The sequence below is a fragment of the Thamnophis elegans genome, chromosome 2 (assembly GCF_009769535.1).
Source record: "Thamnophis elegans isolate rThaEle1 chromosome 2, rThaEle1.pri, whole genome shotgun sequence".
In the NCBI taxonomy this organism is placed as follows: domain Eukaryota; kingdom Metazoa; phylum Chordata; class Lepidosauria; order Squamata; family Colubridae; genus Thamnophis; species Thamnophis elegans.
The window spans coordinates 34,011,750-34,039,596 of NC_045542.1; the positions used below are offsets into that span (position 1 = coordinate 34,011,750).

Sequence of the window (27,847 nt, forward strand, 5' to 3'; positions counted from 1 at the left end):
GGACTTGCTGTAGACTTTTAAATGCAAGCCACGTTCTAGACTAGAGGGACAGAAAACAGATAAGACACTGTAGAGGCTAACCATTTCATTACACCGAGTGTACATGCCTTTTAGTTGGCTTGCAAGGCAGTCTCTAGAGCAGTGTTTCTCAACCTTGGTGACTGGCTGGGGGATTCTGGGAGTTGAAGTCCACAGGACTTAAAAGTCGCCAAGGTTGAGAAACACTGCTCTAGACTAAGGATCTTAGCTTGTATAAAATAGAATGAGAATACTATTAAAATGGGCATATGGCTGTATGGTACTCATGACCTACTGGCCAGTGCTGTACAGCGCATGCCACAAATGGCATTTGTTTTTGTTTTTTTTCCAAAGCATTGTGTTTTCAAATGCCTGGAGACTAAAACATATGAAGAATGGCTGCAGGATTTGAGTTTGGCTAGTCTAAAGAAAAGAATAATTAGGTGTGATATAGCAGTATTCCAGTATTTGAGGGGCTGCCACAAAGAGGAAGGGGTCAAATTATTCTCCAAAGCACCAGATGGCAGGACGAGAAACAATGGTTGGAAACTAATCAAAGAGTGAAGCAACCTGGAATTAAGGAGAAATTTCCTAACAGCGAGGACAATTAACCAGTGCAATAGCTTGCCTCCAAAAAGCATGGACGCTCCATCACTGGATGTTTTTAAGAAGACAATCACTTATCTGAAATGTTATAGGTTCACCTGATATACAATGAATGAGAAATCAATATATCCATGGCTCCTTCTGGTGACCCCAGCACGATTGTCTCCTTTCCATGTTCATGTTTCTTGCCTTATTTATTTGGCTTACTGCTTCTTTTCTGTACCCAGGGTAACATCCCAAAAGAAAATAATCTGATGTATCTGTACATATGTATTTATTTATTGTAAAGTATTTTTATTATAGTTTTCTTTGTTTTATATCACAGTTTCAGCTTTGCAACAACGATTATATCCAGTTTCTATGCAGAAGCAGCAGGTTTGAGTTTAGCACACCACCACTCCATGATAAACCATGATAAACTTTATTAATGTTAATTTAACAGATATGGATTCATTAAAAGATCAGGCAATGAGGTTCATCACGTTAGCTTTTTATAGTTAGGGAGACAACAGGCTGATTCTTCATTAAGCAAGGTAAAGACTTCAACAGAAATCAGCTTGAGATTACTACAAAAGAGTTCCCCCCCCCCCTTACAATTCAAAATAAAAACACAAATTGCCTCACAAATCTGTATATGTTACTGTCAACACGCCATAATATAGCAAACTGAACAACTTTTCTGCAAAGGTCCCAAAGAAAGCATTTCCCCAAAGTTTTATTAAAGCCAAAATTGCTTGTGATACATCTCCTGTATCTCTGAAAAGCTTAGCAAAAAATGTTAAGCCACAGGCTACATAACAAGTGTCAGTGATGTAATAATGCAAATATGACCATTGGAGATACAGAACCAAACAACACACAATTTCAAAAGCATGATGTTTGGTTATCTTTTTTTAAAACCAGGGGAAAATAATATGCTTCACTTTGCTTCGATCCTACCCACTGACATTATCCCAAGAGCTGATCTGAAAGAAGCCTGGTTTGTAATATAAGAAACAAAGACTAAGAATAAACTTTTAGCCAAAGGACAATATCGTGCCCAGATAAATATTTTAAAGACAAAAATAAACTATGTCAAGAGATTCTTAAAGAGTCCCAGAGACAGTTCAAGATTCTTAGGTGATTCCAATATAATCATTAAGACTTCAATATTAATTAGATATTAATGTCAATCGCCTACTGTAATCATGACCTGGCATTTAGATACCAGCAAAGGTATCACACCACAGTGAATGCTATCCACACGGAATTTGGATAACAAGCTGGATACACGCTGTCTTAGGATTTGTGGTTTTTTTTTAAAATTAGAAATACATATCTAAATCTAAGTATTGATTTGTTAAAAGAGAACACACACTCTTAAGAACAACGCAAAAGCCAGGAAGCTCATTTTCATGAAGATAAATGTGCAACTACACCAAGACTCTGAGGGACAATCCTAGAATACACACCCCGCTTCACAAAATGTGTTACATTTGCAGGAGAAACCACAGGTTCCCATGCCAATTTTTTTTCATCTTCTTACAGCCATGATCCAACATAGATTGTCTTTCCTTCCTTCTTGTTCTTATTTTTACTTCATACCTTGTATCACTACTTAGCCTTTTTTCACCATGTTACCTTAAAGAATGGATAACACTCATTTTATTTTTCACAGTGGTCCATTCCACTTCAATAACTTCCAGAGCACCTTTTTTCTAATGCCTCCACAAAATTTAACTTTTAAAACATTTCTAAAAATCAAGTAATATGGCATAAAAGACATATTTGGAAAACAAGTGGCATCCTGAGACTGGGTCCTTTACTTGATCATAAACCTACAACTGAATCAGTCAGAATGCTTCAGTCAGACTGCCCTTCTATCTCAAATTATGTCCTGCAGAAATCTAGATTTGCCCAAACTGTAATTTATGTATTTCTATCATATGGATACTTCCTTCCACTTTTTTAGCAGTACTACTTCTGAAAACTGACAGCTCCATAAGCCACTACATTTGTCTTACGGATTCTTTGAATGCCAATTAGAATACCTCTAATGAATGAGGAAGTATTAGCAAAGTATTCAATGGCTTAGATATGCAATTCTCATAACCATGTGGCATTAGGTGCCTTCCCTGCCCCAGGATGAAAACTATCAGAAGTCTAAAACTAGGTTTCCAAACCATTCGCTTCCAACCTCTGTGGATCTTCCCAGTCTGCTGTTCATTTTTTTAAAAAGAAAACAGAAAGCATACTGAAATGCCAGCTGGGACGCCTGCAGACAGAGATTAAAGATGGCACCCTGAATGGTTTTTGCACCCTTAATAGAAATCCTTTAAATGATCTTCAGCCTTTGGTTCCACCACCTAATGTAATCAAAAGCTATGCTCAGTGAATAGGACGCAGGAAATTAGAGTAATCTAATTACCTCAAGCAGTGGCAAGTGGAACAAAGTCTAAAAGATTAGATGCAGACATTATACCTAATCTTCCACTAGAACATCATTGTGAAGGTATGTAGCAATGTGAGGTACGTAGGAACCTCATCATCTTAGTCAACCATAATCAAAGAACAATGTTCAACATGGGTAGATGGGCTAAGCAGATGATTATTTTTTTAAACCACTTCCTTTTGGCAAACAATGGCCATGGATATTCATGGCCTAACTTGTCTGAAGAACACGATCCAAAGCTATTGGACAACTACTGAGGAACATATAATTAAGTACACAGCTTAAGTGCATATAATTCTGAAGAACTAAGCTGTTCAAACAGGGATTTTCTCAGATGGCACAAAATGGCCTTTCCGACATATTCAGAGCATCTGAAAAGAGGGTAAGGAGGAAAAGAAATCCATGGAATATGGTCTTAAAAAGGAGTTCCAGGTATGGAAATACTGCCTTTTTATTGTCACTTTTCCTCCAAGCAGCACTAGCAAAGTACCACTTTCCCTTCTTTCTAGGGTGTTTGGTAGAAGAATGAAAATGATTCATCGTCTACCAGCACGGCCTTGTTTTCAATCATCTGAAAAATGAGACCCTTAGAGCTCACTGTTCATACAACCAAATGTGGTAGCAAAGTCTATGCAGGTTAAGAGAACACCCCTGAAAGTTTCACCCCATGGGAAGCAAGAAGTGCCCAACCCAAAGAGAAGCTGATCAAAGCTGTGAACAGTGCAGCCTGTGCAGAAGTTAACAACTGGGTCACTGAAAATGCAAGTGTTTTATTTTCTGCATTTCTTAATCTATAGTAGAGCATGAGATGAAATGAAGGAAGTGTCTGTTCCAAAAAGACCTTTATACGCCCATATGCCGTTATGGCTTAGACCTCAGAGGTATGGGGCAAACAGTAAATCTGGTGGATTTGCTCCACTAAGAACCCTCTAGGCAAGTTTCCCCAATGGGTTTGCCTAGGACACCTGTTAGTGGACTGAAATATTGATCAAACAACCCCAGAATTTTCAAAAAAGCAAGCACGGAGCTTAAAATTAAAACATTTTGTAGACTTCATTGAAGAGGAAAACCTTTGGAAAGAAAACATCATAGTGTGTGGGTGTATGTCTTTGTGAGGGCACCAAAGCCATTCTGCACAGTGTGTTATGACTTCAGCTGGCAGAGTGTAATGGTGGCTCCATTAGAAAACACCCAGAATGCGGAATAGACAGCTTCCGTGAATTCTATTTTGAATTTATAGAGTGGGAAGGTTTTTTTCTCAGTGACACCAAAGAAAATAACAAACCCCCCATCATAATTTAGAAGGACACCAATCTTCGTTGCTTTGTTGCAGGGCAGAGATGTTTCTTTATCATTGTGCCAAGCTGAGATCTTATTGTTGACCCATTCAATGCACCAGGAGCTGCTATTGCGTCCTAGGCGGCTTTCCGGGCCCCGTTTTAGCATGCTACCATAGCAGATGCCGACAGCACAGAAGTTGTTGTTCTCCAGGTCAACTTCCCAGTAATGGATTCCCTTCTTGAAACACTGGAAAGAAAGCACTTGATAGAAGCTTAAGAATCGCTGAGGGTGCGGTTTGTAATCCTGTACATTTTCTGTGACAGACAACTTGGTACATTTCTCCAGTAATAGGATATTCTTATGAGCCGTGTGGCGATCCAGAGTAAATTGTGTAGCAACTAGGAATAAATACAATCAGAAGAGAAATCAGAAAACAGCAAGAAACTTGGAAAAGAGTGGTGATCGTGAACATATTATTGCTAAAGTTTATAAATTATTATTGAATTTGGAGAATGAATATGTAAAGCACTATATGATTCAGTGGGCAAGGGACTTTGGATATAATGTCACGCTTGAACAGTGGGAGAATATGTGGATGAAAGGTTTAAAATTTTGTAAGATGATGTATCATTGGTATTTAACACCAGGTAAGTTCTCAAGAATTTATAAAAGTTTTTCAAATGAATTTTGGAGATGTAAAAGCAAAGAAGGGGCCTTTTATCACTTATGGTGGATATGTGACAAAGCAAAGAAAGTCATATCTTAATACAAAGAATTCTCAAAGTGAATATAAAGATAAAACCAGAAACTTTTGTTTTGGGTTTAATGGAAAGAGAACGGGGGGGGGGGGATCTGGAAATTTGATGCTATATATCCATGATGGTGAGCTTTTTGACTCCTTTGCAATAGCTTTATTTATTCATCCTAAATAACTTAGTGACATCAAAAACATTTTCCTGTTCATATCTAGCTCCAGATCATTTATCAACAAGATAAAAAGAAAGGATCTTGAGACTATTTCCTTAATTTGAGAATTCTTATTATATTTCTGACCCTATTACTTATGGATACATAAAGCTATCCACTAAAACCAATCAGAATAAAGGGAGTCTTCAAATAAAGGAGAAGCGTAACTAAAGAGGAAATTCAATAAATAATGAATTTGCTATACTTCTGTATGTGGGTGGGTTACATGGGTGAGTCTTATCTTACACCATCTGTTAGTTTTGGTCCACATCCCTTTGCACAAGTCTTATGGTCAGTTACAGGAATTATTTTAGTACTCAGGTTATTCAACTATAAGTTACATTAAACAAGTTCTTCTTTCTGTAAGCAGAATTTAAGCAAGTTCTCCGTTTATGAATAAGAAGTAAATTTCCATTAGCTCAGCCACTTGACCTCTGTTTTATATGATTCTTAAAATATTGTATCCCTTCTTTTATACTATCTTTCCCTCCTGCCTCACCGGGGCACTGCAACTGTCATAAATTTGAGTTAATTGTCAAGCATCTGAATTTTGACCATGTGACCTTGGGGTGCTGCAATGGACTTATTGTGAAAAACGGTCATAAGTCTTTTTTTCAGTGTCTTTGCAACTTTGAATGGTCACTAAATGAAATGTTGTAAATGGAGGACTACCTGTAATCCCAAAGCAATGACATTTTAAAAGTCCACTCAGCAGTTACTTCTCAAGTCATTGCCATCAATATGAGCTGACATTCAAGGAACCTTTTAAATATTAGAAGGGCTTATTACTATTTCTTGTGAAAATTATTCTTTTTCAACATATTGTAGTCTTACTCAACATACTGTAGCCTTACCTAAAGAAATAGGCCAGTAGTCAGAAACATATGTTTTCTACGGAAACATGACTCATGAGATTATAATGGTGTGTTAATTTTGGAGGGTATTTTTTGTGCTTATCAATCTTAAAATGTGAAAGCCTTAACCTTCCACCTGACCTTTAACCATAACTAGTTAAAATTTGGAGCAACCTACTCTTAAGCTAGAAGCTGATCATTTTATGTGCTCTATTTTATGCTGGGTGGTTTTGTTTTAGTAATGTTTTTTCAGAATGAACGTTAACCATAACTATTAATATTACTGTTGCATCGTTTCCAAAATTTGCACCATACTAGTAGTTACTTACATTCCAGAAGCTCCTCTCTTGGTTTTGTTAAAAAAGTATCAAGACTTGTTGCTTCACTCTTTGTCTCAGCTTTGCTGCAGCTTTGCGCTCTCTGCTTGGGACTTCCCGCTATAGTTACCAAACAAGATAAAAAGATACACCTTTATAAACGCATTAAAACTTATTATGCATATTACATTGAAAAGAGAAGACTGCCAAGTTTTATAATACAAGACAGGCAAAAATTCATACTATCTAAACAGAATATAAACTCCACTTCGATACCTAGTCTGCAAATCAACAACCAAGCTCAGAGAGCACCAAGGGCCCAATGGTTCAGAACGATCCCCCACTGCCATGTCAAATGGTGGAATAGTTTCTAATTTGAGCACCAAGAATCTCTCAGTTCAATCCTGAGCTACAAGTATCCTCTTCTGTTGGTATTCTGAACCAGCTACTCAATATAATCTATGCTCCAGCTCTTTTCAGATCTGGTAGTCAATAGCATTTCAGGAGTGGAAATCTTCTCCCTTCTGTTTCCATTTGCTCTGCATACCTCCATGGCCACAAAGTTGTGGTAGGAGAGTTTGCATTTACCCATCAGACAATCCAGGTTTTCCAAGAGCTGGCAGTAGAGGACAGCATTAGTATGGTGAAATGTACAAGACTCTAGTTTTCTAAAGCTCGGAAAAGTAGCAAACATACACAATGGCCCTAAGTGAAGTCACTTTTGAATATTGTTCGTGACAATACCACTAATCTGCCTTTCCAACAAGAATGCTTTCTAAAAGACTTTTTCTGATGATCTCAACAATTCCATCTAACCTCAATTCAACTAAGTCTGTGAACTTAAGTTTTCCTGGCTTTAACACTCTCATGGGAAGCTTGCAGTAATCATTTACTACTACTAACTATTCTGTTTCAGCATTAATGTCACTAAAAATCATTAGGCGCTGTGGTGGTACAGTGGTAAGAATGCAGTATTACAGGCTAATTCTGCCGACTGCCAGAAGTTCGATCCTGACCGGCTCAAGGTTGACTTAGCCTTCCATCCTTCTGAGGTTGGTAAAATGAGGAGCCAGATTGTTGGGGGCAATATGCCAACTCCGTAAACCACTTAAGAGAGGACTGTAGAGCACTGTGAAGCAATATATAAGTCAAAGTGCCATTGCTATTATTAGATATCTTGCCCTGCGGAATGAAAGAGATTGAGGGGAAATATAAAAATGTAGCATTTTCTCTAGAAAGTGGGAGATCCTTTACAAGAAACCAATAACTTCACATCTGTAAAGAACAGATGGTAAGAGAAATATTCATTAGCGGCCTTTACACCAAGGCCGCTAATAAATATTTGTGATTTTAAGAAGGCCTATGTAACCATTACTCCCTTAAATATTTAGAATGCTGTTTTGAGATGCACATTTCTAAAAGCTGAAAATCCAAATATATCAGACTAAAACTTGCCATTGAAAATGTATGGAGTACATTAAATTGGTACACACAACTGAAAGTGCAGAGGTAGCAAACAAACGTTATCTACTTGTACAAAAAAAAGGATTGGCATAGGGTTAAAGCCACAGGTGCAATTTTCTCATGATTAGACCACAGCACAATTATTTCTACTCCATGCCAACAAATGCCCTGTTAAACATCCTGAAATTTCAGCAGAGGCAGCTATTCCTCAAATTTTAATCAGTGGTGTTCTTGAACTTACAGCGCTTGGCAGGCCGACTTCTCTGTCCTGAAAAGAAAAAAGACGAGTCAATTTATAGTTATTTGGGAACGAGACAAACAACTCTCTCAGAATGCGCAAGCAAGAGATCCTCTGGCTAGCTCTTATTAGGATTTATTGAAGTTTTAAAAAGCGTTACCAATTTGACCTGATTATCCCAATAATTTGTTTTAGCTGTGTGGAAATTACCGCTACCGCATCAGTAAATTTACTAGAATTTCAACATGATTACTGAAACAAAAAAAATAAAATGCTGTAAACAAATTGATTATTTGGAATGCGTAGATAGTAGAAAGCAGGGATCCAATAATAAGCTAAGACTTTTGGGGAAATAGAGAGGCCAGAATCAAGTAAAAAATCAGCCCAAGAGATTTTGCAACAAGGAAAAAAGAAGCTTTTGGGGGGGGGGGAAGCAATTTAGATTACCCTTAGTTATACCAGTGGCATCTGTATTATTCCCTTGAAAAAAAAAGAATGCCAGTTAATTTTGGCACATTTGCCACAAGTGCAAGCAAAGCCCAGTTTTATTCCAAGTTCATTTTTAGTTTTCTAACCAAGCTAGGATTTCTACTGTAATCTTGAGATTTGTGAGCTAACACAATTATTACCTGCATCCCACCAATTCTGGATCACTACAGAATGAGCAAAGATTTGATATGAAATGAATTACAATATATTGCAGAGTGCGGAGTGGAGTTAACAGGAAATACGAAAAAAAAATAGGTGAAGAAAGCTATGAGGTGAGAGAAACTGTGTATTAGGGAAGATTAGCTGCAAAACATGGAGAAGAACAAAGAAACAAAGGACAGTTGCAAAAATACAATCTGCAATAGAGAGGAACAGTAAAGATTAAGAGAGGGAAGAAAACCATTTGCTGAATCATGTAAGCAAAGTGTTTTGGAAAGAGATGAAAAGGACTGGAAAACAGCTTCTACCAGAGTGAATGGAATTAAAAATAAATGTAATAAAAAGATTAGGGATGAAACTAAAGGGGGAGAGATCTGCATACAGCAAGATGTGAAGAAATGATACTGAAATGTATATATAAATGTTAGTATTGAAAAAATGTTGAAAAGGTGTTTTGGCTTTAATGGCATGTTCCATTTTGAATTACTTTGGATAGGCAAGTGGTCATATTAATTGATAAATACATAAACAAAGGATAAATAACTTGTGTGATAAAACATATGTGTCAGGTTACAATGAAGTGATCCAAAATCCTAACTCAGTTTGACTGCTTTTGGGACAATTGCTGTTAGTCTGGACCAGGGGTGTCAAACTCGTGATGACACACTGCTGGCACATGATGTTTCTTGTATTTTTCCCCATTCTAGGGTGGGTGTGGCCTATGCGTGGTGCATCTGGCCCGCGGGCCGTGAGTTTGACACCCCTGGTTTAGACTGCCTCATCGGGTGTGGGTATGAGTCAAGGGAGGGAGGATTATCATAAGTAACAAAATGCCAGTACTCATCACTAGCTAATGTTTTATCTCATGCAATGGTTGTAATGATCCATAAAGTTCCAATTCTTCCAACATTTAATGACCCAATGAGGGAAGCTCCTTCTGTCTTTCTCTTCCTTCAAGAACACTAAAGAACAGAGTCCTTCAGACAGAAAGCTAAATGTTCCACCAGGGACTCCTGCTGCCGGCTCTTATCTCAAAAACTCCACCATCAGCAAAAAATATCCATCACTATGATTTGCTATAAATACTCACTAGGTTTTCCTGCAGCTGCTGGGCATACCTCTTCCACCACGGGTGTCTTCAATGGGACTACAAAAGCGCCAGCATTACCTAAAGGAACATAAGGAAAGATGACAAAAATCAGTAATCTTGTCAAAAGGATCCCTTTGAATAGGTAAGTAAGATGGAAACAAGGAACAAAGGAGAAATGTTGCCAGAAGCAGAGGGAGGAGGCTGGGTGCAAAGCACAAGGTAATTCCATCAATCTCATCAGCAGTTACTGAGTTGTGAATCAACAAACCAAGTATTTGGGGGATAGAAGGGGTCCTGGAGCCCACCCATTCTTTGAATTATCCTGGATATGGACTTGGTGGATTCTGCCCCTCTATCTAGTTTCTATTTATGCACAGGGGAAAAGTCCAAAAAGGGTTCCCCTCCCACTGGGCAAAAGGGACTGAATGATGACTTCTGTCAATTCCCCCCTTCCTCCAAGATCCCCCATGCAATCCCAGAAAGCATCTAGATTATTCTGGAGCAAAATTTTCAACTGTACTTTCAATAGCCCTCCCTCCACCATAGGTCATTTTAGGCTGGTATGAAGTAAATATGTGTTTTTCAGAACTGCCCTACACCATGTTCATGTGCCCACCCCAGTCCTTCTCCCCATGTGACATTTTTAACACGTATGACCATTGCAGCATCCCCAAGGTCATGTGATTTACATTTGGACGCTTGGTTCATAACACTTTCATATTTATGACAGTTGCAGTCCCGGGGTCATGTGATCACCTTTTGTGACCTTCTGACAAGCCAAGTCAGTGGGGAAACCAGATTCACTTAACAACCGGGTTACTAATGTGATTCAGTTAACAAATGTGGCAGGAAAAGTCAAAATGGGGCAAAACCCATTTAACAAATTTCTCACTTAGCAATATCAATTTTGGGCTCAATTGTGGACAACTACCTGTAGAGTTAAATATTGTAGGACAGGGGTGTCAAATTCGTGGCGTCACTTTGTCGTCATGTATCATGATTTTTCCTTCGCTAAACCGGGGGTGGGCGTGGCCAGCGCATGACGCATTTGGCCTGCGGGTCACGAGTTTGACACCGTTGCTGTAGGAGAAGGACCATAGCCATCTTGTCCACTATATATTTGCAAACATGGTTTTTGATAACCAATAGTTTAGCAATACAGTTAATCTTCGACTTATGACCACATTGGAGCCCAAAATTTCTGTTGCTGAATGAGACATTTGTTAAGTGAGTTTTGCTCTATCTTACCCTTCTTGCCAGTTGTTAAGTGAGTCACTGCAGTTAAGTTAGTAACATGGTCTTTAAGTGAATCAGGTTTCCCCCATTGACTTTGCTTGTCAAAAGATCGCAAAGGTTGATTACATGACCCCGAGGCATTGCCACCATCATAAATATGAGTCAGTTGCTAGATATGTGAATTTTGACTGATGACCAGTCAGTCTGCAACAGTTGAAAGTGTGAAAAATGGTCATAAGTCACTTTTTTGATGCTGAGGTAACTCTGGATAGTCACTAAATGAACTGCTGTAAGTCGAGAACTGCCTGTACTATCCCACAAATCTTATTAACTAAAGTCAGTTAATTTATTAACACTTCCATAGGTTAGCAATGTATGCAAACCGTATGTGAATACAAAATCCCAGTAAGTAAATGAATAAATAAAAGCACCTTTTTTTTTCTGTTCCTGATGTATACCCAAAAATCGTGCTGTAACTTCTTTGAGGTTGCAGGCTTTCTGATAAACAGCACCTAGCAGGTTTTGATCCAACTCTATTCTGGGAACAAACACATCGCTGAAGGGTACCTGTCGCAGTTTTGCTGATCTCTGAAAAAAAACATCAAGATCTCATCTGAACTCCAACCAACAAAGAGCTCCACTTCCCTTCCACAGGGCTCTTGACACATTATACAGAAAACAGAGTGGAATGGAGTGGAATGGAACAGAACAGAACAGAATTCTTTATTGGCCAAGTGCAATTGGACACACAAGGAATTTGCCTTTGGTGCAAAAGCTCTCAGTGTACATGGAAGCTATAAGTGATAAATCATGATCATAGTCATAATAAAATAGTAGAGTATTTATGAGTAAACATACATTCTGCATTTTCTTTTTTTAAATAGACTCAAAGCAGGGAAAGGCATGTCTCAATTGTCAGAATTTATTAATGCTAGGAACTGAAGACCAACAACATCCAGAGAGTATCAGATTGGGCAGGTTAAGCTAGGACCGTTACCACCTGTAGTCTTAGTCTAAAGACACTAAAACACCCATCTCCACTCTGTTCACATTTCTGGGCAACTCTTTGAATTCTCAGCAACAGGGAATTCTGGGAGTTCAATCCATATACCTATAGGACAAGCAGCTCAGGAAAGAGTTCACTGGAGAAAGGTAAAGGTAAAGGTTCCTCGCACATCTGTGCTAGTCGTTCTCAACTCTAAGGGGCGATGCTCATCTCCATTACAAAGCCGAAGAGCCAGTGCTGTCTGAAGAAGTCTCCTTGGTCATGTGGCTGGTATGACTAAATGCCAAAGGTGCACGGAACACTGTTACCTTCCCACCAAAGATGGTTCCTATTTTTCTACTTGCATTTTTACATGTTTTCGAACTGCTAGATTGGCAGAAGCTGGGACAAGTAATGGGAGCTCACTATGTTATGCGGTGCTAGGGATTCGAACCACCGAACTGCCAACCTTTCTAGTTGACAAGGTCAGTGTCTTAGCCACTGAGCCACCGTGTCCCTCACTGGATAAAGGGCCTCCCTAATTAGGGAATCCTTTAATCACTGTTCAGAAGAGTTTCTACTGCCTGAAAATTACCTTTAAAAATGTGATGTCGTCCATCTCTGCCAAGGCCACTTCAATTTCATCTCGCTCCCTCTGGATTTCATTCTTCTTCTTACCCAGGACTGCATGGACATATTCAAATTTATCCAGGACTCTTTTTTCTTCCAATTTGATTTTCCTCCACGAATTCATTTCTTCTTCATGAATTAAAGCTACTATTTCTAGGAATTCTGATTTCAGCAAATCCAGCTTCCGATTAGTGGTATTCTGAAAGGACAATATCATCAAAATAAAAAATGATTTGGAAATGAAGTAATGCCACATTACTTATTAGGAGGCTGGAAAATGGAGAAAAAGTTGGGAGACCTCTGAAGGAAGAAATGGCAGACTGAATAGGGAGCTGATGACCACAACTAAGAATGAACAGCTGTTGAACAGCTGCCTAGTGTCACTTGCCAATGAAATGGGTGGTGTGTAAATATAATAAATAAATAAAAATAAAATAGACCCGCTCTATGAACCTTTGTAATGTGAGGAATATTTGTACTTCCTTTTCTAATCACATTCAGAAATTGCTTGTTAGCTACTTTTCAGCTATTGGAAATTTTGAATTGAAGTCTGAAAGTCTGAAAATTTGGGCTAATCCTTAAGCAAAGCAAATTTTAACTACAAGATAAAGAAAAGCAGGATAGAAATCGAATGAATAATTTAAACTTTTACAAAACTGTTAATAAATGTTTCACTTAGCAACAGAAATTTTGGGCTCAATTGTGGCTGTAAACTGAGGACTACCTGTAATGTGTACATGAAATCATGAGTCAATTCAAAGGAGGCATTTTTATAGTACAACTCAATCTTAAAATATTTTGAAAGAAGTGTAACTTCATCCCCCCCTCCCACACATTTGAATCCCAGCTACCTAACTCATCCATCCATCCATAAAAGGCTGTATGTATGTATGTATGTATGTATCAGGGGTGAGTTTCAACCGGTTCGCGGCGGTCCCTGCGAACCGGTTGGTCGCCGAACCCGGAAGTAAGTAACTTCCGGGAATGGCGAAGGGTGCGCCCGCCCGCCCGCGGTCCTTACCCAGTTTTCACGAGTTCTGCGCTTCCACGCATGCGCAGGATGCATGCGCAGGATGCATACAGCGCCTGCGCGATCGTCCAGGAGCAGCTGGAGCGTTGCGCAGACGCTAGTACGCATGCATGCACCGCGCGCGTGCACGAGGACACTGCCGGCCCCGTTCCAACCAAACCAGTTGGAACGGGGCGAGAAACCCACCCCTGGTATGTATGTATGTATCAGGGGTGGGTTCCTGCCGGTTCGCACCGGTTCTTGCGATCCGGTTCGTCAGTGAACCCGGAAGTAATTAACTTCCGGGTTCCTAGCTCCTAGCCCCTGTCGCTGGGTGCCTGCAGGGTTTTTCTTTTTAAAAAATGCCTCTCCGGATGATCTTGAAAACCTGCAAGGTTGCTTTGGAAGGGGGCATATGGGCAGCATTTTCCCCTGCCCCCCTCCCCGGGAGCCTGCAGTTTTAAACCAAGCCTTTGCACAGTAAAGAAAATCTCACGAGCGAGAGAGAAATTCTTACTTGCTTTTACTGTGAAGTTGCGGAAGCTTCCAAGCAGAGATGGGATGGGGGTTTTCAAGATCGTCTGCAGAGAGGCATTTTTTAAAAAGAAAATCCTGAAAAGGATTTGGAGAGATTTGCAACTGGTCTTTGGTGGTGGGGGGATCCCCAAAACCAGGAGCACAGCCCATTCCCCCTCCCAAAAAGACTGTTTTCTTTTTAAAAACCCCTCTGCAGAAGCTTCTCAGTGGAAGCTTCCAAGACTATAGGCAAGCAGAGATGGGATGGGGGTTTTCAAGATCGTCTGCAGAGAGGCATTTTTTTAAAAGAAAATCCTGAAAAGGATTTGGAGAGATTTGCAACTGGTCTTTGGTGGTGGGGGGATCCCCAAAACCAGGAGCACAGCCCATTCCCCCTCCCAAAAAGACTGTTTTCTTTTTAAAAACCCCTCTGCAGAAGCTTCTCAGTGGAAGCTTCCAAGACTATAGGCAAGCAGAGATGGGATGGGGGTTTTCAAGATCGTCTGCAGAGAGGCATTTTTTAAAAAGAAAATCCTGAAAAGGATTTGGAGAGATTTGCAACTGGTCTTTGGTGGGGGGTGGGAATCCCCAAAACCAGGAGCACAGCCCATTCCCCCTCCCAAAAAGACTGTTTTCTTTTTAAAAACCCCTCTGCAGAAGCTTGAATTCCAGAACTCTTCCATGCCCTCCCTCCCCGTTTCATGGCAGCCGAAGCAACAGTGAAGCAGAGGCTGACACTCCTTGTTTAGGTAATTCTGAGGTGGTTGATGGTTCTGTGAGTGCCTGTCCTTTATAATTTTCCACGTTGCCTTGATGGTTTTTATTCCAGTGACTTTGTCTTCCCTGTTCTTAGGCTTAGGAAAAAAAAACTGGTTTCATTGGCAGTCTTTTGGGGGGGGGGGGATTTTTATTTTTTGGGTGTTTTCCTAGCACTGTCATAGTTTGTGGGTGTGGGTGGGTGTGTAATGTCCCGCAGTTATCTATGCATTAATAATGATCTAGTAATATTAATAATATCTAGTAATTAGTAATATCTAGTAACATCGTCTTGGCCACTCCCACCAGGTCACATGGGTGGCAAGCCACTCCCATCCGGTCACGTGGGCAGCAAGCCACTCCCACAAAGGAGGCCACGCCCACAGAGTAGGTTCGAACAATTTTTGAAACCCACCCCTGGTATGTATGTATGTATGAATGTATGTATGTTCCAGCATAACTCTGGAGTGTCTCGAGGAATTTCAACCAAACTTGGTTTACAGATCACTTAATGTCTGGAGGAAAATACTATGGAATAAGACACCCCTAACACCCCTTGGGGTAAGTGTTCTGTTAAGATGCAGCCTGTTTTGCCTTTCAATGGCTTCTACTGTACTACCATAACTCTAGGAAAGAGTAGTGCATGGGTGTAGGGGGAAGGGAGAGGGTAGGGACGATGGGCATGGGAGTAGGGGGAAGAAATGGCAGACTGAATAGGGAGCTGATGACCATGACTAAGAATGAACAGCTGTTGAACAGCTGCCTAGTGTCACTTGCCAATGAAATGGGTGGTGTGTAAATATAATAAATAAATAAAAATAAAATAGACCCGCTCCCTGTCAGATAAACGCTTCAGGGCAAAGTGCCAGGATCGTAGACAGGGCGGGAAAGAGGAGCACATGGGAGGGGGAAGGGAGAGGGCAGGGATGATGGGCTTAGAAGCAGAGGGAAGAAAAACACCTATCAATGGCTCTCTGTTAGACAAACGCTTTGACGTCTATAAATACCCGGCCAATGCCGGGTTATCAGCTAGTATATTATAAAATTCAAGTAAATGGTGACAGCAGAAGGCAATCTTTGAAATAGCAAAGACCCACACCTTTTGACCCAATAGCTCCCCCCCCTCTCTCTTACATTATCACATCCTACTTTCAAAGAGAAGTGAACTTCCATTTAAAAAAGAATTATTTCCTTACGCTGAGTTGCTTTTGCTGTGCTCGTACTTGTTCCAAGGACTTTGTAGTCTTGTCATTCAAGGCACAGAGTTCTGTCAATCTCTTCTTCAGCTCTAACTGTAAGAGAACAGGAAAAAAAATCTTCTTTAGATTAAAAACAACATTTGGAATACAGCATGCCAACTACTAAGCAAACAAAACCACTCTGATAGGAGATAATAGTTTTACTTCAGGATTCTGATTAAAAGAGACAGATCTGTAGTCACATCTTCAAAAATGGTATTATTTTTAAAATTGAGCTTTTAATGTTGTGCAGAGGGGGATGGATCTGACAACTATGTAGATAAATATAATCTGGGCAAATCCAGTACACAAAAAACAACAAAATAAAGTAACAATTCAACACCAATGGTGTAAACATTACTGTAAAAGTGTTTTTTTAATGTAAAAGAAGCTGTTATCAATCCAACTTCAGATATATAGAGTTGTTAGCTTCTGAAACCCATCACTTAGCAACACATGACAGAAGTTACCTTATTTAAAGAATGGTAGTTGAGGTAAAATTCAACATGCAAGAACAAGGGAAAGATATGCATCCTTTGGCTGTTAAGGGAGACTCGAGCAACACAGAATAAGATATAGTGAGAGCATATATAGCAGTGGTTTTTAAACTGACCCAATTACCTCTTTTTGTAGCCTTGGATGTCAAGCTTCCCACCCACCCCCCAAAAAATCCAAACCCCCATTATTTTACACAAGCATCAACTTTATATTATGGTTGCATCAATCAGATGTTTAGACTGGAGTTGGCATTTTTACCCATCTACCAAATCCTTCCCAAGAACCTGGGATAGGCAGGTTGTTTGATGGTGTTAAAGGTATCGTTACTATTTATTTCAGCAACAACAGCCCCATACTAGATCCTTGACTCATCAATAAGCAACTACAATTTTTTCTGTTACTTTAGGGCAGGGATGTCAATCTCGATTCCATTGAGGGCCCCATTGGGATTGTGTTTGACCTCTGGAGGCTGGGGGGGGGGGGAAGCACCCTGCCAACAAAAATAGGCTCATGACCTACCTCCAAATCAAAACTAAATACTATAATGATACTAAATTATATGACATCGAAACAGAACCACACGAATTGGATAAAATTATTCAAAGCTCAGATAGAAAGATGATAGGGAGAATATATAAATTTCTCCTGAAGTATAAAATGGAAGAGGAAATTGTGAAAGAACAAACGGTAAAATGGGTGCAGAACTTTGGCTATAATATTGAATTAGACAAATGGGAAAAATTTGGGGAACAAACTTAAAAATGACACTATCAGTTGCATACAAGGAAAACCAGTACAAAATGTTTTACAGATGGCACGTGGCACCAACAAGGTTAGCTAAAATCTTAACAAATACCTCCCCAAAATGTTGGAAATGCGAATCAATACACGGAACATATTACCATTTATGGTGGACCTGTGAGGGGGCTAAAAATTTTTGGAAAAAGATCAAAAATTGGCTGGAGACAATAACAAGGGTTAAAATAGAATGAAAACCGGAAGTTTTTTTTATTAGAAATAATGTCTGTGAAATACAAAAAAGAAATCCAATATTTAATACTACATATAATTACGGCGGCAAGGATTACCTTTGCCCAAAAATGGAAAAACAAATTAACTCCAAGCGAAGATGAAATAATAAGAAAGGTTATGGATTGTGCTGAAATGGACAAACTAACTAAAGAAATCCAGGGAAAAGAATCAGAATTCTACCAGATATGGGATAAATGGTATAGGTGGATGGAGGAAAGAAACAAGAATCAATGAAGAAATATAACAAAACTCAAAAATAACACTTATGAGTAAAATAAGAGGGTTAAAAATGGTGAAATCCAAATGAAATACAATAGAAGGGGAAATAATATAAGGTGAGCGGTATCGATTGATAATTGCTATTAGAAAGAACAGGAAGCTCCTGTTCATATTGTATTGTGTAAATGTGGTGTACGTCTAAGTTTTGTGTGTGTGTATTTTACATGTTTGTTAATTAAAAAAAGAAGGAAAAAAATAGGCTCATGAGTTCTGGCCTCCTACGGCCCTCAGTCAGTGAAAATGGAGCTCTTGAGGACCACCCATGGCTCTCCCGTGCTCCGTTTTCAGTGGCAGTGGAACTGTGGGCTGATCTTTCACTGTTTCCAGGACGGCCCCATGGGCCAGCTCTAAGCACCCTGGGCCAAATCTGGCTCCTAGGCCTTGAGAAAGGCAAAAACTGTCACAATCCGGCCCGTGACGCAATTGAGTTTGACACCCGTGGAATAGAATAGTAGAATAGGCTGAACTCAATTGGAAGGAAGAAATAAGTAACAGGATGTGACTGGCCAGTTGCTATCTGGCACGTTCCACTTGTTTGCTAAGTGGTCCTGGGATGAGGCTAATCTCATTTTGGTATTTTATATCTAAAAGCCATTCCCTAATCTTTTTCTTCACCTGAGGACATTCCAAGGGATGTAAAACTAGCTGCCACACATGGTAAATGTTTACCTGTAAATGCCTGAGGCCAGAAAAACTAATATTGGATGAAAGGGGTCAGAGGAAAGGCATTAAATATTAGCTACCGTGTTTGTGCCTCAATCTCCAGTTGTCCTAAATTTAGTTTGCACTATTTGTAATGACTTTTATTTGCACAGTTGTGAGTGTTAGGCGAAATGAACTAGTCATCTGGCTGCAAATAATTTCAAAACTGCAGAAATGCATTGTCTTCCTTTAAAACCTATGGAAGCATTTCTTTGGGCCCATGAAATTATAAAAGTCAATATTTTTTTTAAAAAAATCTCATATCCTGGAATACTACACTTGGATATCATCTCCTACCCATTTATTATACAACCCACGTTTGTAGTGCTTTTTCTTCTGTTTTGGGTGGCAAAGATCATCATTTTGATTTTCTGAAAACTGATTACTAGGTGGCTGATGGGCGAATCATCAAAAAGCAGCAAAAGTTTGACATTCACAGTGGATCTTTTGAAAAAATGGAAATTTGGGTCAATGAGCTTTTTGACAAGCTAATTCAACTAAAGCTTGATTAGTAAATGTGCTTGTATGCACCTTTATGTGTGATACTCTTTGTCAAGTGTGTCTACAGTGTGACTATTTTGAGACAACCCAGGAACAAAATACAGTAAATAGAGGTTTGTCTTTCAAACAGTGGTTTTATCTACAAGGAATATATACATACATGTACTAGTCAGGCAATCAATCATCAACTATAGCATGGAAGCAGAGAGAGAGAGGGAGGGAGGGAGGGAGGGAGGGAGGGAGAACCTCACAGAGCCTCTCTTATAAAACAGCCTCTTAAAGTGATAACCCTACTGACTCATTCTCATTGCATCATCATTTCTGTATTACAGCCTTATAGCAGCTGTTCAATTATCAAATCATTATCTTAACACTCTTGTGTACAGAGATTTGCCTAAAGCTGAACTTCGTGAATTATATTCTAAGTCTAGAACTTCAAGAATGTTTCACCTGAGTTTTTCCCAACAAGGAGTTCTCAAAATGGAATTAAATGCCTATTTTAAATCAACAAAAGCAGCCTATGGGTAAGATTCTAGACTTATTACTATACATTGTATCTCAATCAAAGGACTAACATATGATTTGGTACAGGGCCCCAATCTAAAGCCTGTATATATTCCAGGCACAAAATAGTTATTTTTCCCTCCATTCGTAACGCTTCCATTCTAAGGCCAGAGCATAAAGCTTGCTAACTATGCTCAGTAGATGTATTCATTTATTTCAATGTAGTTCTGCTGGACTCCAAACTAATTAGACAATAATACCATAGAATTAAGTCTTTCCCTCCGTTTAAAAATGGGAACAATGACATCTAGGGCTCACCCTAGGAATATATTTCAATTTTGTGGATAAAAGTGGAAGCTGAAACAGGACCCTACTTGTCAAGGCTGAACTTCAAATTTTCTGGCAGCATGTGACCACTGCCAAAAGCCCTAATCTTACATCAAAAGTGACAAATTTACTCGCTTTGCCATGCAAAGATCTGATTTGGTACGTAGAGTGAATTGTCCTTTATGTACCTGATATTACAGGCAGTCCTCAACTTAAAATCATTTCTTTAGTGACGGTTCAAAGTTACAATGGCACTGAAAAAAATGACTTATGAGTCACCCAATCAAATTGCAGGCGCATGTCAACAAGCATGTTATTTATGATTGCCATTTGTGACCTTTCACGCTGGCTTCCGACATGCCACGTCATTGCAGGAAGTTAGGTTCACTTAACAACTGCACTGAAGATGGTAAAATAAGGCCCAACTCATGAACAACCCCCTTGCTTAGCAACAGAAATTCTCCTCCGGTCAAGGATGATCTGTATATGCTAGAATAAAGATGGTCTTTTGGTTTTGTTTTCTAGAGACAAGATTCCACCATCTTATACAGGCCCCTGTCTTTTTATTTTCAACTGAGATTTATACCCTCTTAAACTCTAATTATCCGAGATATGGATGTTTGCAGACCATCTTTCTGGAACTGCTTATATTAATTGATGAAATCTTCCTTGGCAGCCATAATATTATGACCAAACCATCTCTGAACTAGATCCGTGATGGTGAAACTGTGGCACCTGGAGCCCTCCCTGCGGGCATGCAAGCCATTGCTCCAGCTCAGCTCCACCACGCATGCGCGCGCACTTCCTGCCGGCCAGCTGCTTTTCGAGTCTCTGCTGTGCATGCGGCACGCCCCTGTGCACCATTCTTGGTCCCAGGAGGCTTCAGGGAGGCCTGCTACACCCAAAACAGGGCAGGGTCACACATGCACGCATGGTGATTTTGGCACGTGAGGACAAAAAAGGTTAACCATCACTGAACTAGATTATTTCAGTAATAAGATGTTCCTGGATGCTTTGTACAAGATGAGTAATCATCAGAAAAATGATTACTCCTTTGTTACTATTTTGGAACGATGTCCTCAAACTTCAAGCAGACTTGGCACTTTGGAGGGAAAATGTTCATTTTATACATAAGGCCCTTGGCTCAGTCCATGTGGCTGGAAAATATATATCCACAGGTCTCACCAGTGAAAAGAGGTCCATGGATATACAGAGAACTCTGTTCTACTCTATTGTGCAGACAGATTGTGAAAGAACTGAAACAGACTTCAAAGGTCAACTGGACAATTCTCCACTGATGAAGAAATCCACCGCTATCAGTGGGGCTTCCTTTCAATTCCTGCCCACTATTATAAATGAGCTGATCAGACTGCAAAAGAAATCTGACATGCTGAGTGTTCTTAACATAAAACAAGACCTATGAAGACATGATAGCATGTTCCAATATTTGAGGGGCTACTACAAAGAGAGGGAGGGATGTCAACCTATTTTCCAAAGCACCTGTGGGCAGGACAAGAAGCAATGGATGGAAACTAACCAAGGAGAGAAGCAACCTACAACTAAGGAGAAACTTCCTGAGAGTGAGGACAATTAACGAGTGGAACTTCAGAAGCTGTGGGTTCTTCATCACTGGAGGTTTTTAAAAAGAGACAGGACAGACCTTTGTCTGAAATGGTATAGGGTCTTCTGCACGAGCAGGCGGTTGGACTAAAAGACCTCCAAGGTCCTTTCCAAATCTGTTATTGTTATCTTTATAAATTCAAGAAACACTTAGCCATAGAAACTGCAGCAAAATATTTGCTCTCAACTTATACAACACACAGCACAAAATTGCTTCTCAGGCCGACATAAACCTATCAGAGAGAAGCAAAGTAACTTTCTTCCCCTGTGAATATTGATCTAGATTTCATAACTGCCTGAAAGGGTCAAAGGCTAAGGTTTTCTATACAGAGAGGGAGTTTTTGTCACATTCACCTTTTCTATAAGATTCCTACAGGTGAGCAAGAAAACACAAACCTCCTCTACACCCAGGTTTTCTTTTCCAAACATAAAAAGAGATTTTACATTAACTTTGAAATATTCTGTAGTGTTTTAAAGTCAGTGAGAGTTTTTGTGAACATATAAAGCTGATAAACAAATAAATATGGAAAAAAGGGCTAAACAACAAACTCTAACAACAAAATGCAAAGAATCAACAACATCCATGAAATCTAACACATATAAGATTTGCATTGGAAAAAAGGTAACACCTAGAACAAAATTCAGACTTATACAATAGACTAAAATGCCAGTAGCTATACTGATAAAAAAATTAAAAATCAGAAGTTTCCTAAAATGGGGAATCAGTGGCCCCAGGGGACATATAAGCTTCCAGTGACAACAGGTTTGATACAACCTGATTATAGAAAATACATTAAAGGTATCACAAAAGTAATGAAATGTAAATTATTGTATATTTTGTGTGGTTTTATTTACTTTTGCAATGGAAAGGTAGGAAAAGCAAAGGGAGCCTGCATCATATGCCAGAGTAGCTAATGGTTGTCTTTGCATTTGGTGCTCTTCTAGACCTAAAATACAGATTCTGTCCTCCATTGCAAAATAAGCTTATGTGTTATTATCCTGCTAACATTTGCCAGCTTTGGAGGAAGGCTCTTTCTGCCTCAAGCAGCCAATGAAGGTTTCAGCAAACCATCTTACCCTGTCTCTTGGGTGTACTTCCTTGTTACCAATAGCTACCAGGTACATGGTTACTAATAGCTACCAGGTACATGGTTAAATGCAAGGTAACTGCCCTATCTATACACAGAACACAGTTGAACACAAATGCACCATTTTACTGAACAGTATTGGTTGAGTGGACACATAACACCCAAGACCAATTAAGGCAACTTTGGCTTTGTATGGTAACTTGCAAGAGCCAGATTGGTGTAGTAGTTATGGCATCAGGCTAAAAACCAGGAGATGGTGAGTTCTAGTCTCCCCTTAGGCAAACAGCCAGCTCAGTAACCTCAGGCCAGTTACTCACTCTCAGCCCCAGGAAGGAGGCAAGGGCAAAATCACTTCCCAAAAAAACCTTCCCAAATTGTCTAGGAAACTTCTAGGAATCAAAACTATTTCTCACAAATGAAGGAAAGTTTACATGTCCCAGGATAATGTTGCAGGACCCAATCCGAGTTGGTCTCTGAGAGCAGAGGTTTTGTCTTCCGAGCTTTCTGACTTGACTTGGAGCCCATCCTGGGGGAACTTCACTAAACACATTCTGGTAGAGAGACATTCCCTGAGGATGGGCTCCAGCACAAGTCCGAAAGCTCAGAAGATTTCTGGTCCCAATGACCAACCCAAATTGGATCCGGCAAAACTATTTCTTCAGGGATTAGGGATGGGCACTTAATTTTCCCAAGGGGCCACATGTGAAACTGGGACTCTTGTGGAGGGTCAGAACCAATAGGGGTGGCATCTTCTTGAGCCCGACAGGGACAGCCAAAAGGCCAGACGTGGCCCATGGGCCACAGAACACCCAGGTCTGCTTTAGCTTTACACCCCACTTTTTCTTCAAGACACAGAACAAACCAGTAGCTCAAGGTCATGCTAGAAGTTTTCAGGGCTGAGATCAATGTCCCAAAGGTGAAAGGTAACTGAATTGAACAGTTACCTTTTGAGAAAAAAGCATCTTTGGGACAACCATGACCTGGATAAGTAGAATCTCCACAGACATTTAGTTGAAGTCAATATGGCCCTGTGTCTCCCAACGCCTAGCATGACAACCTAGCCACCATCCACTCCTTTCTCACCTCCTTTGCTTCCTTGGCCTCTTTTAGTGGGGTAGTGGAGCAGGTCTTGTGAGAAAGCAGGCAAAAACAGCAGATGGAGATGCCATGCTCCTTGCAGAAGAACTCCAGGAGCTTGCTATGGGCTTCACACTTCTTCTGCTGAAGTTCATTCATGGGTGGAACCAACTGGTGGCTCTTAAAGGCTGGGCTCTCCAGGTGGGGCGCCAGGTGTTCCTGGCAGAAGGAGACCATGCAGGTGAGGCAGGTTTTGGCCGCGTCGACCACCAGGCAGCTGTCGCAGGGCACTGGCGAGGGAGACTTCGGCTTGGCTGGGCTACTATCCACCTTCTCCTTCTCCTCCTTCTCCGCACACGTCCCTTTGAAGAGGCCACCTTGGTTGCTCTGGAATTGCTCCACCACCTTGCAGAGCACCGTGTTTTTCTTCAGGTCGGGGCGGCTTTCGAAAGAAGCCCTGCACTGGGGGCAACTGAATTTGTCCTCCGCGTCCATCCAGGTTAGCTCCAGGCAAGGCAGGCAAAAATTGTGGCCGCAGGGCGTAGTGACCGGCGTCTGAAAAACGCACAGGCAGATGGAGCAAGTCAGCTCCTCTTCCAGCCCGAACATGGACAACGGGTCGACGAAACTAGCCATGACTGAAGCGTCGGAGGAAAGCCACCGCTTCATATATACACGTAAGGGGGAAAGGAAAGGAATAGAAACCGAAACTTTCTGGACTGGAGTTTAGTCGGTTTCCTAGAAATCACGTGGGGCGGAGGGAGGGGACGCTTGTCCGCGTCGCACGGAACCGGTGGAAGAGCCTTTATTTGAGAGGAAAGGAAGTTCACCATCAAGGGCGGGGGTGGGGTGTTTGCTTGCTGGTTCTGCTTCCCGATCCTTATTTAATTTATTTATTTGATTTGTCAATCGTTTACAAAATGATATGCATAAGAATAAACCTGAGCATGAATGAAGTTGGTACGAATAAATGGGGACAGTAGGACAGGGGCTGTAGGCACGCTGGTGCGTTTATGCACGCCCCCTTTCCCCACCTCTTAGGAATGGGGTGAGACCCACGGTAGACAGCTTGAGGTTAACAACAGTCAGGTAGTGCATTTTAAATCCTCGTCCTTAACTTACTGATTCCCGTCCCCTCCGCTTGCTGCATGCCTAGAAGCAAACCGTACTACGGACAGTACCGTTGATTTTCCTACCCCCCCCCTTCCAAAAAAAGAGCCTCATCCTTTTTTTTTTTTCAAAATTAGGCAAGCCATATAGAGCGAGTTGGCTTGCTTCCGAACGGCGTTGTCTCGAAATCGGTAGCGCTCCCCCTCACCCAGAAGTGCATAGAAAGGGCACCCGGCCCTCGATGGGAATGCTTTATCATATTAACAGCGTTGGAAGGGACCTTGCAGGTCATCTAGTCCAACCCTCCTGCTCGAGCAGGAGACCCCTACATCTGCTTCTACCTAGGATCGAACTGACAACCTCCTGATTGTGAGGCGAGAGGTCCATCAAGAAAACGCTTGTTGAATGGGGGCGGGGGAAGGGGGTCGTTTTCCCTGGGACGGCGGAAACGGCCCCGATAAAAGTACCAAATGCCTCTTGGAGGCGTGAGTGGGAAGACGCCTTAAACGCCTCGATCGTTTGTACACAAGCCAAATCCGGAAGATTAAACTCACTCCCGTCCATACCAGGAAACGAGGACTATATTTTCTCCCCTATGGGTTGAGGACGTTGCATGTTTTCTGGGTTAAGTGCACGCCGGGTGTGCAAGGCACAGAGAGGTTTCGTAATGGACCATCGCACTGGATAAACAATACTGCTTTGAGCCAATTAGTTCCTGCTCCAGTCAATCAACCCACACGTTCAGCTTATAATAATCAAGGTGGCCCGATCCGTGTCTGTTGTAGGGATGTAGAATGAGAATTGAAAAGGAAAAAAAGCCAACATCATGGTAAACGTGATGGCTATTTATTATTTCCCAAATTGGAGAAAATATACCTATTTCTACTAATTCTTGGAAATCTGTATGGAAAACAGGGTGGCTCTTGCCTCATTTATGGGCTTTGGGGCATACGTGGAAGCAGAATGCTGATTAGGCTTACCTTTGACCCACTATTCTGTTCTAGGTCACGTTGTGTGTACTTCGGAACCTGCAACTTAACTCCAAAGGAAAAGATGCTGCATGTGCAAAATCCATACGAGCTGTTCCTCTGTCTCCCTCAAATTGGCTGAGGGTAGTTTGTATCAGGAGGGTTGCAGAGTCTTCCTCTGGCATGATTTTCGAAGAGAAGACTTTAGTGCAATGGTGGTTCTGATTCAAGAATAAGGGAACTTCTGATCTACTTATTTTTTCTGCTTCAAGCATACTTGCCAATGGCAAGAAATCAGCAGCGTCCACAGACCCTGGATATAAAGCAGATTATCTGGCTCCCATTCAGTCAGGATGGATTTATTTATTTGTGCAATCAATCGTTCTATGGGATGGAATTTTTATTTTTATTTTATTTATTTGTCAACAAGTACAAGGAAACAAGTATGAAAACACATGAAAAAATGGCACAAATAAATAGATATAAATAAGCAAAACATAGCTATAAACACATAAAGAGTACATATAAATGGGAGAGTAGGACAGAGATGGTAGGCCCACTGGTGCGCTTATACATGCCCCCTTAGGGACCTTTTAAGAAAAACGTAAGGTCCATGGTAGACAGCTTAAGGTAAAAGGTTAGAGGAACTAACAACAGGATCAGAAAAGGTGTTCCACACATTTACTACACTATTGTTGAAATCGTTTTTCCTGCAATCAAGATTAGAACGGATTACATTTAGTTTGCATTGCAGTTGAAGTAAACGTAGTCATTAACAGGTAGAACGTTATGGCAGATTATCTTGTGCACTAAGCTCAGGTCGGAATGTAGACGGTGTAGTTCAAGGTTATCCAGGCCTAAAATTTCAAGCTTGGTGGTACACGGAAATGGCATTGGTTACGTGTTTGGGTGATCTCTGACAGGAGCAGGCTGAGGATAGTGCCTGTATTCGAGCTCTATCTTACCTCTCAGCACTTTTTGACATCATCTTCTGGATCAGCTCCCAGGATTGGAAGTAGGTGGCACAATATTGTGCTGGTTCTTTTGATCTGATACTAGTTGATGTTGATCAGGAGATCCTGCCTTCGGCTCCTACTTTACTACCTGGGATGCCACAGGGTTTGTGTTCTCCTACTGCTATTTAATATCTACATGAAACCACTGGGGGAGACCATCTAGCACCATTAGTAGACTAATGATAGACAGTTGTATTTTTTCAGGCTTGGCAAATTAAGCAGTGCTGTGGATGTCCTCTCTTGTTGCTTGGAAGATATAAGGGTCTCGATGGGGAATAACAGGCTTCAGCCTGGCAAGACTAGTGACTTTGAGTTTTAGGGCCTTTCAGATCTGGGACTTTTATTTCTTGGTACTGTATAGCTGGCACTGCCCCTGACAGACCCAGTTCACAATCTGAGACCCCTTCTGGCTCATAATTCCTACCCGAGGAGCAGGTGGCAGTCAGGGCCAACTGTGTCTGTTTCTGGATCTTAAGGCTTTGCTCAGTTACTTATGCTCTAGTATCATGATGGCAAACCTATGGCACGCGTGCCACAGCTGGCACGCAAAGCTCTTTCTGCAGGCACACGAGCCGTTGCCCCAGTTCAGCTCCACCACACATGCATGCACGACTCCCGCCAGTCAGCTGATTTTCGGATCTCTGCCGCACATGCGCAGGGGGCAGGGCACATGTGGTAATGAAGCATCTGCAAAAATCCAATTAAGCTCAGAGAGCACCAAGGACTCATTACTTTGAATTATTTATAAAAATAATAAAGACGGGATGAAAATAAATAATGTTTCCACTGCCCATAGGGGCCAGTGCCACCACTCTGGGAATGCCTAATCTATATAATGTACC

The 27,847-nt window shown here is 40.9% G+C and overlaps 1 protein-coding gene across 2 annotated transcripts; it reads right to left on the reverse strand.

The window, feature by feature from the left end:
- Window positions 1–1,026: 1,026 nt before the first annotated feature.
- On the reverse strand, window positions 1,027–24,677 carry TRIM25 (tripartite motif containing 25). Of its 2 annotated transcripts, XM_032208778.1 has the most exons (9): window positions 23,918–24,677; window positions 16,242–16,337; window positions 12,730–12,963; window positions 11,581–11,737; window positions 9,914–9,991; window positions 8,623–8,655; window positions 8,179–8,205; window positions 6,486–6,593; window positions 1,027–4,734 (listed from the first exon to the last, which is right to left on the reverse strand). In XM_032208778.1, the coding sequence occupies exons 1-9, from the start codon at window positions 24,578–24,580 to the stop codon at window positions 4,199–4,201; spliced, it is 1,932 nt and encodes a 643-aa protein (XP_032064669.1). In that variant the 5' UTR covers window positions 24,581–24,677; the 3' UTR covers window positions 1,027–4,198. The 2 variants fall into 2 exon arrangements, with proteins under 2 accessions (XP_032064669.1, XP_032064670.1); XM_032208779.1 differs by lacking the exon at window positions 8,623–8,655.
- Window positions 24,678–27,847: the final 3,170 nt, after the last annotated feature.